General features: G+C 34.5%; 1 protein-coding gene across 1 annotated transcript; it reads right to left on the bottom strand.

Moving 5' to 3' along the window:
* Window positions 1-1800: 1800 nt before the first annotated feature.
* On the bottom strand, window positions 1801-5473 carry LOC134853537 (uncharacterized). The gene is made up of 7 exons (XM_063869535.1): window positions 5252-5473; window positions 4810-5037; window positions 4165-4488; window positions 3656-3799; window positions 3286-3477; window positions 2074-2326; window positions 1801-1952 (listed from the first exon to the last, which is right to left on the bottom strand). The coding sequence occupies exons 1-7, from the start codon at window positions 5378-5380 to the stop codon at window positions 1801-1803; spliced, it is 1422 nt and encodes a 473-aa protein (XP_063725605.1). The 5' UTR covers window positions 5381-5473.
* Window positions 5474-10325: the final 4852 nt, after the last annotated feature.

The following is a 10325-nucleotide window of genomic DNA, read 5'->3' as shown; positions in this document are numbered from 1 at the left end:
ACTTTTGGCTGTGATAAATTTGTTGACGGAAAAAACGTTTGCTACCGATTGCTACAAAATTCACAGTAAACTAATAAAAATTTGTATTTTATTAGTTTTACAACTACCAGGAATGACTAGCAGAAAGAAAGAAAAAAGAAACTGTTGGAACGTTTTAAAAAGTCGTGATGAGAAGTGTTTTTTTTTTGAGATTTGCTCTTGTGTCAAAATTATCAATCAAGGTAACAGCCAAAACAAAAATTCACAAGAAAGTTTCATTCAATCTTTCAGTTAACGTTGAGTTTAATTTTTTTCTTTTCGTGTCAAAAGTTGACAGGTTGAGCATTTTTTGTCGAGTTTTCTCGATAAACTTTTTTTTCTGATGACATTGAACCAAACATGTCTTTCTGGTTTCCACCACTCAGTTGGCGCTTCTTCTGCACTGCAATCTTTTGGTTACTTAACTGACGAACAGACAACATCAACCAAATTAGTCACGTTTGGCGACACCAATTTCTCACAATTTCAAACTTAATTACATACTACATAAATAGTAAAACAGCAATATAATTCAGAGAAAGTGGAACGGTCTGAAATAATTATAAATCGAGACAAAGGCATCAAATCAATTATCTGCAACTTTTTGGAGAAGCCTGATGCATTTAATTTTGCTCAAAATTAAATAAAATGCAGATGCGTTATAGCACCAAATGTTTACTGTGCATACGGAACAAAAAGAACAGTAACCATTTCAATAATATTTGAATGTCTTCTTTCAAATGCATCGGCATTTCGCTCATGAAAGCCAACAATTGAATTAGAAAGAACCGGTTAACGAACAGACAAAACCAACCAAATTACTCATGTTTGGCGACACCAATTTCTCACAATTTCAAATTTAATTTTATACTACATATATATAGTAATACAGCAATATAATTCAGAGAAAGTGGAACGGTCTGAAATAAATATAAATCAAGACAAAGGCATAAAATCAATTATCTGCAACTTTTTGGAGAAGCCTGATGCATTTAATTTTGCTCAAAATTAAATAAAATGCAGATGCGTTATAGCACCAAATGTTTACTGTGCATACGGAACAAAAAGAACAGTAACCATTTCAATAATATTTGAATGTCTTCTTTCAAATGCATCGGCATTTCGCTCATGAAAGCCAACAATTGAATTAGAAAGAACCGGTTAACGAACAGACAAAACCAACCAAATTACTCATGTTTGGCGACACCAATTTCTCACAATTTCAAACTTAATTTTATACTACATATATATAGTAATACAGCAATATAATTCAGAGAAAGTGAAACGGTCTGAAATGAATATAAAACAAAACAAAGGCATCAAATCAATTATCTGCAACTTTTTGGAGAAGCCTGAGGAATTTAATTTTGCTCAAAATTAAATAAAATGCACATGCGTTTTAGCACCAAATGTTTACTGTGCAAACGGAACAAAAAGAACAGTAACCATTTCAATAATATTTGAATGTCTTCTTTCAAATGCATCGGCATTTCGCTCATGAAAGCCAACAATTGAATTAGAAAGAACCGGTTAACGAACAGACAAAACCAACCAAATTAGTCACGTTTGGCGACACCAATTTCTCACAATTTCAAATTTAATTTTATACTACATATATATAGTAATACAGCAATATAATTCGGAGAAAGTGGAACGGTCTGAAATAAATATAAATCAAGACAAAGGCATAAAATCAAATATCTGCAACTTTTTGGAGAAGCCTGAGGAATTTAATTTTGCTCAAAATTAAATAAAATGCACATGCGTTATAGCACCAAATGATCACATGCTTTTATTTCCTTCAATTTCCTGCTTTCTTGCGAACAAAGCTCGCTTGGATTTGTTCTCAACCCCAACTGCGTTGAAACCTTCTTTCATTTGATGAAAGGCAACTTGCGGTCGGTTACACATAGACCAGCGAACTCCACATGCAGCTAAAACCAAACAAACGTTTATATATTTTTAAATTTTTTCAGCAAACAACAAGAAAATGCACTCAAAATTGCAAGGGTTAAAAATATCTACCATAAATTTGCTCATTGTTGTTTTACTCACTTTTCAATTTATCAATTCTAGTTGGGGACGGAAACTCAGCTCGAGTATTCCGGTCAATTCGCCCTGGCTCCATAACATAGTCCTCGAGTTCTTTGTCACTGAACAGAACTCTTGCAACTGCACGACCCCATAAGTTCGGCGTTGATCCTTTCACACTTACAAGATTTATTCCATTATGCTCTATTTTTTGCAAGTTATCAAGCTCATCGGGGGCTTGTTGATTCAAAAAACCCATACGTTCTTGTGAGTCACCCTAAAAAAATCTTAACTTAATTTGAGGAAGCATAGAAAACTTTTTTAAATTTTGGCATTTTGAAAAAAAAAGTTTTTTAGGTTGCAGCCTTTTTGATTTTTAGAGCAAGTTATTCTTTTAGGGTTTTCTATGAACCTAAACCTTTTTAAAAGACTGGATCATTGGGCAACTTTTACTGGGAAAACAAAAACGAAAATCCTTTATCAAAAGTAGTAGTTCACGTTGTTTATCATTTCTGAAACAAATGATCGCTAGTTTGAGATTGAGTAATTTAATGCTATCAAGAAGTTAGCAGTAGTTGGTCGCGAAAGTCGCAACACACTTCAACAATTTGTAATTGTTTTTTGATTATGCTCTCTAATCTGACTAAGAACTTGCTAAATTTCAGACTGCCGCGGAAATCGCAGCAAGCCTTTCATCTGAAATCTGTTCTGAATCTGGTTTTAAAATTAATTTTTAGTATCGATTCGATCTTTTTTTAATCTTGATTACCACGAAAATCGCAGAAAACCAGACCTTCTAGTTATTCTCTTGTTGTGAACCCTCATCAATTCTCCTGCACAAAAAATCATTAAGTAATTAGTAGCCGCGGAAATCGCAGCTCTTAAGTTTTAAAAATTCTTTAGATAAATTTGTTCACGAAAAAAGTTTTTTGCTACCGATTTCTTTAAAATTCACAGTAAACTGTTCAAAAAGTCATATTTTTTTTACTTTTACCACCAGAAACGCAAAACTGAAACAAAAAAACGGATTGAAGAGTTTTTAACTTTTTTCAATTTTCTAATTTTGACAAAAAAATGTTTTTAAGATTGCAGCTTTTGTGATTTTGACAGCAAGCTATTATTTTCAAATTTTTTTCTTGAACCTAAACCAATTTAGAAAACTGGATTAATGAAGCTGGGATCAGAGATGCTGGGTTTTTAGCAAAACCGTTCTTTGAGGAATAAAGCAAATCTTACCACTTGTTTCATAACCTTGGCCAGTTTTGTCATCTCTTCTAGATTTCGCGAAACCAAAGTGTCTAGGCTTTTGCACAAAACTGTTGTAGCAGTAGTTAACTTTTGGGTTGTTGACTGTAAACACCCAACAGTTTCCTGAAGCTGAACCACAACTTTTGATAATCCTTGTTGTGCTCCATTCTGATCAGTCGACTACAAGAAAACAAAATGATTTTTCCCTGAGTAGTAGTTTGAACTAATATTCTTTGCACTTAAGCGGTTTGCATTACAAATTTAGTTCGTCTTCGAAAAAGATTGAACAGATCGATCAGTGAAAAAATTTTCAATTCTTATTTAATTGGAAAACTTTTCTGAAAAAAGCACTAATTACCTGAATGACTGTGACACCTTTTCCAGCTTGTTCATAACTGATCAAATTCTTCTTCGGTTTTGGCAGTGCATAAGGAGTTGATGATTTTCGTTTGATATTTCCTGAGTTATTCAGGAGTGGCAGAGTTCTATTAGCTGTGTTAACCTAACAAATAAAACAAATGAGCTTGAAGCAGGGAACAGGCACATTCTTTTTTATAAAAAAAGATGGTAGGCTGAGAAAAAAATGAGAAAGAGCAAGAAACTTATCTGATGACAAAAATTGCAATGTAAATTCGATTTCTCACCTTTCTCCTAAACTGATTCATTTCATGTGTTTCAATTTCCACTTTTGGTTTTTTATGCATTAAGGAACAACAAAGATTCAAAGAAACTTAATGAAAATTAGAAAACTTTCTGGTGGGTTCCAAGTTATTTTTTAATCTATTTGTTTTTTCAGCATTTTAATCAAAAACTGAAACCAAGAAACTCGAAACTAAACTAGGAAACGTCGAAAAAAATGTATCTAACCGTGCTAGCCAAGGGACTTCGTGTAATGTCACTTTTTCCGAAGTATGAAGACACATCTTCAGGTGTCAAATTGAGAACTTCTTCATCTATGTTTTCGATGTTACTTTCGTCAAGCATTTGATGGGCATTCTCTTTATCAGGGTTTTCATCTTGCTGCTCGACAAAACATTGATTCGGAACTCCTGGCAGTCCTAGATCTGCCCACTCAACCATAAATGCCGACAGTTCCGCCAAGCAATTGTTACAATAAGTTTCGCCTCCAATGGCTCGAATTGATGCAGAGTAAGTTTCGGTACCAACTTTCACCTCAATTTCAGTCATAAGCTAAGCAAAATAAAATGCAAAAACATGGAAATTATGTTTCAACTTGTATTTTGTTGAGACAAATTTTGTTTCCAGATTGCAAAGCTTTAAATAAAAGACCTATTACATGTCTGTTAATGATGAAATCTAAAACTATTACAAATTTGTTAACTCAAATATGCAATCAGCTCTCAACAGCAATAATTTTAAAAAGATGCTGTTCAAGCAGTTTATCTCAACTAGCACATAGCAAAAAAATTGAATCAACAAGCTTATAAGGACCTTTGCTATAAACTTGGCATAGAAAAAATAAAAAATGAAAGGTATTGAAAACTGGCTCACGTCAGCGCACTGTCTTTCAGAATAGCTCATTTGTATTCCACTGTGGAGAACGCTTATTACAGACGCTGTGTTGTCATCGTTCACGTAAATTAACCAAAAACGGTCTTGCAGTTTTTGCTTAGCAATTCTCTCGACTATTAGCACATTTTGCTGTTCCTCTTTTTTCCCTCGGGTTCTTCTCTGGGGTAGTTGACTGACATTCTCGGTATTATTTGCTTTCTGTGAACCCTACAGAAAAAATCAATGAGAAAATATTAAAAACAAACTAGAAACTGTTTAAGAAATTCCTTGCAAATTCCTGTGAGAGTTAGCTGGAATTCCTAAAGTTTTTAGTTGATGATTAATTGTTGTATTTTAGGTTAGAGATAAAAAAAACTTTGCTTAGAAAGTCGGAAGCTAATTTTTTTGAATATTTGATAATTATGTTCAATCATCGACTAACCTCTGGTAAGACAGGTTCATCGATTACATTGTTGACCGAACTTTTGCTGACAGAGTTGCTAGTGTCAAGCAGAGGAGTCGCCTGGGTTCTAGGCTGATGGGTAATAACAAACGTTTTTGATAAACTCATTCTGATAAAGTTTTTGATAAATAGCAAGCAATCTGAAATCTTTGATCCAGAGAAATGTTCTCAAGTCAGACAAAAATCCACCAGCAGTCAAGCAAAAAAGCAGCAAATAGTCAGGTAATGCCACTGAATCTGTGATATTTTCCGATAGAGCTGAAATAATTGAACCTGTAATTATACCAAATATACGTTAACTATTCTACCTCAACTTTCGCTTTGTCGACCACTCTTAAAAAACCTGGGCACACCACTAAAGATAATTTTTGAAAAAAAGGGGAAAGGGCAATGCTAACACTGTTAATTTAAGCTGGCTTAGTAGAACTTTCAAGCTATTTTTCAAAAGATCGTAAAAAAGTATCAGATCTAGAATTATCGCCATAACCTGTAGTCACATCAATGAACTTCTAAAAAAAGCGGCAAAAAGGAATAGGTTTTGTCTAAATCTTGTTCAATAAGGTTATGCACTTGCTTTTCTTTAACTTACTTGTCAGCAAACGCTATTTTCACGAATCTAGATGTCAATTGGGCGACAGATTGTGCATGTGCTGGAAGATATCTACCATAAGTTTCCTTGCAGTGTACAGCTCGACTTTGATCCAGAGAAATGTTCTCACGTCAGACAAAATTCCACTAGCAGTCAAGCAACAAAAAAAGCAGTAAATTGCCAGGTTATGCCACTGAATCTGTGATATGTCTTTTTCCGATAGAGCGTTTACGACTTTTGAAACTCTCTCATTTACTTTTTTAGTTCTTTGTAGCGCCTACTTTTTTGCTCTCCAGAAGTGGAATTTATTCACGGTAATTTAAACTCCTTCGACTAGCGCGCGTTCGTTGTTCAAAATCGGTTTTTATTTGGATAGTTAGAAGCTAGTTATATTAACTTTACAAAATCAGAAAGACATTTGTCTGAAAAGCGAAAGAAGAGTTAAATCGAATTTCAGAAACAAATCAAAGGGGAGGGAAAAACTGGAAGGAGATGAAGCTCCAACTACATGGAGACCTAAAGACAACACTCATCATACGAAAAAGAGGCGGCTTCATAATTTAGACCGGTCCGAATAGCTGATTAGTTGTCGAAGAACAAAACTAATAAAATCAACACACATTCAGAGATCAGATGAGTAGATCTTATGCAAGCAACAATAGTTGATTTAAAACAATTTAGGCTTACCAGCATCTTATAAATTCAATTTATTTAATTTTATCAACTAGTTGACAGTAGATGGTCGCAAAAGTCGCAACAAACTACAATTCGTAATTAATTTTTGATTATGCTTTCTAACTTGAATAAGGACTTTTCACTAAGAATTTGATTAAGAAATTTCAGGCTGCCGCGAAAATCGCAGCAAGCTTTTCATCTAAAATCTGTTCTGCGTCTGGTTTTAAAATTTTTCTAGAGTATCGAAATTTTTTAAGAAACTGATCACCGCGGAAGTCGCAGCAAATCAAATTTTTTTCCCTTGTTCCGCTGAACCCTCATCAGGTCTGCCGCAAAGAAAATGTCATTCAAATATCTAAAAGCCACGGAAATCGCAGCACTAAACTTTTGGCTGTGATGAAGTTGTTGACGGAAAAAACTTTTGCTATCGATTGCTACAAAATTCACAGTAAACTGTTAAAAATATGTGTTTTATGAGTTTTACAAATACCAGGAATGCATAGCAGAAAGGAAGGAAAAAGAAGAAACAAAGAAACTGTTGGACCATTAAAAAAGTCGTGATGAGGAATGTTTTTTTTTAAAGATTTGGTCGCGGTAGTCGCAACACACCTATATATCTTGTAATTAGTTTTTCATTATGCTTTCTAATTTGACTTAAAGCTTGCTCAGTTTGGGATCGCCGCGCAAGTCGCAGCAAGCTATTCACTCCTAATTCGCCGTTTTCTCCAACATATTTTTCACAAAAGTGAGACCATTGAAAAGTGACTCTTATGGAGAGTCTGCTGCTTGTATTCCGCATAAAATTTAAAACATATAGATAATTCTTAACCATTGCAAAAAACTACATAGCTTAAGCGTGAAAAAAGTCTTTCGTAAAACAATTTAGGCTTACCAGCATCTTATAAATTCAATTTATTGAATTCTATCAACTAGTTGGCAGTAGATAGTCGCGAAAGTCGCAACAAAGTACAATACGTAATTAATTTTTGATTATGCTTTCTAGTTTGACTAAGGACTTTTGACTAAGAATTTGACTAAGAAGTTTCAGGCTGCCGCGAAAATCGCAGCAAGCTTTTCATCTGAAATCTGTTCTGAGTCTGGTTTTAGAATTCTTCTTGAGTATCAAAATTTTTTTAAAATCTGATCACCGCGGAAGTCGCAGCAAATCAAATCTTTTTTCCCATGTTCGGCTGAACCCTCATCAGATCTGCTGCAAAGAAAAAGTCATTTAAATATTTAAAAGCCACGGAAATCGCAACACTAAACTTTTGGCTGTGATAAATTTGTTGACGGAAAAAACTTTTGCTACCGATTGCTACAAAATTCACAGTAAACTGTTAAAAATATGTATTTTATTAGTTTTACAACTACCAGGAAAGACTAGCAGAAAGGAAGAAAAAAGAAACTGTTGGAACGTTTTAAAAAGTCTTGATGAGAAGTGTTTTTGTTTAAGATTTGCTCTTGTGTCAAAGTTATCAATCAAGGTAACAGCCAAAACAAAAATTCGCAAGAAAGTTTCATTCAATCTTTCAGTTCACGTTGAGTTTAATTTTTTCTTTTTGTGTCACAAGTTGACAGGTTAAGCATTTTTTGTCGAGTTTTCTCGATAAACTTTTTTTTCTGATGACATTGAACCAAACATATCTTTCTGGTTTCCACCACTCAGTTGGCGCTTCTTCTGCACTGTATCCTTTTGGTTACTAAACTGACGCCCATCATTTCTTTGCATTTCCTTAACTCTTGGATTTTTCAATGCATTCAAGTCTTTTTCATTATTGACTTGTATAAATCTCTGCCTCCCGGAACTTGTGTCACAAACAACCGACACAGCACAATTATGAGTTGTCGTTACAAAACCTCTGCTCTCGGCCAAGCGTTTCACATAAGCATCCAATGGAGGCAACCGCTCTTTCACCCAAATTGTTTTACCATTGATTGGATTTTTGTGATCATCATACTTTAGTTTTCGCCGGTTCTTGTAGGCTTCAAACTTGTCATTGAAATAAATGAATTTGATTATGACTGAAGGCATAATGTTTCTATCCAAATATTTGTTCGGTAGTATATGGAAAGCTTTCAAACTACTGCCCGAAATCTTGACTTTGAGATATTTGTCCAAAAAATGTATCACATTACTTAGAAATTTCCTCTCATCACGCGGATCAAACGGGGGATTGTCGACAATTATGGAATCCTTTGATGTATAGCGCTCTTGTTGTCGCACTCGAATATCTAACTCATCAACAAAATCTTTAAGTTCCCCGTATTTTGATAGAATTTCTGACTTACTTTCTTCCACCTCGGTTATTATTTTACTCACGACTTCACGAGTTGGCCCATCTGCTATCGCACCCACAAGCTCTTTCCATCGGGCATCCATAGCTAATGCTAAAGTTTTGACGGCGATCGCTGTTACTACTATTGCTTACGGTTAGCTCAATTCGGGACGTCAATTTAGCTGAAATAATTGAACATGTAATTATATCAAATATACGTTAACTGTTCTACCTCAACTTTCGCTTTATCGACCACTCGTAAAAAAACATTTGCACACCACTAAAGATAATTTTTGAAAAAAAGGGGAAAGGGCAAAGCTATTACTGTTATTTTAAGCTGGCTTAGTAGAACTTTCAAGCTATTTTTCAAAGGATCACAAAAAAGTATCAGATCTAGAATTATCTCCATTACCTTTAGTCACATCAATGAACTTCTAAAAAAAGCTGCCAAAAGGAATAGGTTTTGTCTAAATTTTGTTCAATAAGGTTATGCACTTGCTTTTCTTTAACTTACTTGTCAGCAAACGCTATTTTAACGCACCTCGATGTCAATTGGGCGACAGATTGTGCATGCGCTGGAAGATATCTACAATAAGTTTCCTTGCAGTGTACAGCTCGAATTGGATGCAGAGAAATGTTCTCACGTCAAACAAAAATCCACTAGCAGTCAAGAAATAAAAAAAAGCAGTAAATAGCCAGGTAATGCCACTGAATCTGTGATATGTCTTTTTCCGATAGAGCTGAAATAATTGAAAGTGTAATTATATCAAATATACGTTAACTGTTCTACCTCAACTTTCGCTTTGTCGACCACTCTTAAAAAAACCTGTGCACACCACTAAAGATAATTTGTGAAAAAAAAGGGGAAAGGGCAAAGCTATTACAGTTATTTTATGCTGGCTTAGTAGAACTTTCAAGCTATTTTTCAAAAGATCACAAAGAAGTATCAGATCTAGAATTATCGCCATAACCTGTAGTCACATCAATGAACTTTTAAGAAAAAGCTGCAAAAAGGAATAGGTTTTGTCTAAATTTTGTTCAATAGGGTTATGCACTTGCTTTTCTTCAACTTAAAAGTCAGCAAACGCTATTTTAACGCACCTAGATGTCAATTGGGCGACAGATTGTGCATGTGCTGGAAGATATCTACCATACGTTTCCTTGCAGTGTACAGCTCGACTTTGATCCAGAGAAATGTTCTCACGTCAGACAAAAATCCACTAGCAGTCAAGAAATAAAAAAAAGCAGTAAATAGCCAGGTAATGCCACTGAATCTGTGATATGTCTTTTTCCGATAGAGCTGAAATAATTGAAAGTGTAATTATATCAAATATACGTTAACTGTTCTACCTCAACTTTCGCTTTGTCGACCACTCTTAAAAAAACCTGTGCACACCACTAAAGATAATTTGTGAAAAAAAAGGGGAAAGGGCAAAGCTATTACAGTTATTTTAAGCTGGCTTAGTAAAATTTTCAAGCTATTTTTCAAAAGATCACAAAAACGTATCAGATC

This window comes from Symsagittifera roscoffensis, chromosome 8 (genome assembly GCF_963678635.1).
Source record: "Symsagittifera roscoffensis chromosome 8, txSymRosc1.1, whole genome shotgun sequence".
NCBI lineage: Eukaryota > Metazoa > Xenacoelomorpha > Acoela > Convolutidae > Symsagittifera > Symsagittifera roscoffensis.
Note: the sequence above shows the minus strand (reverse complement) of the source record. Positions and strands in the feature narration are given on the sequence as shown.

Excerpts from the sequence above, each read along its gene's own strand:
- LOC134853537 (XM_063869535.1), bottom strand. The coding sequence starts at position 5,380 with ATGAGTTTATCAAAAACGTTTGTTATTACCCATCAGCCTAGAACCCAG. Across the intron at positions 3,800-4,164 it reads GAAGTCCCTTGGCTAGCACG|GTTAACACAGCTAATAGAAC; the intron begins GTTAGATACATT and ends TTTATTTGTTAG. Across the intron at positions 1,953-2,073 it reads TAGAATTGATAAATTGAAAA|CTGCATGTGGAGTTCGCTGG; the intron begins GTGAGTAAAACA and ends GTTTGGTTTTAG.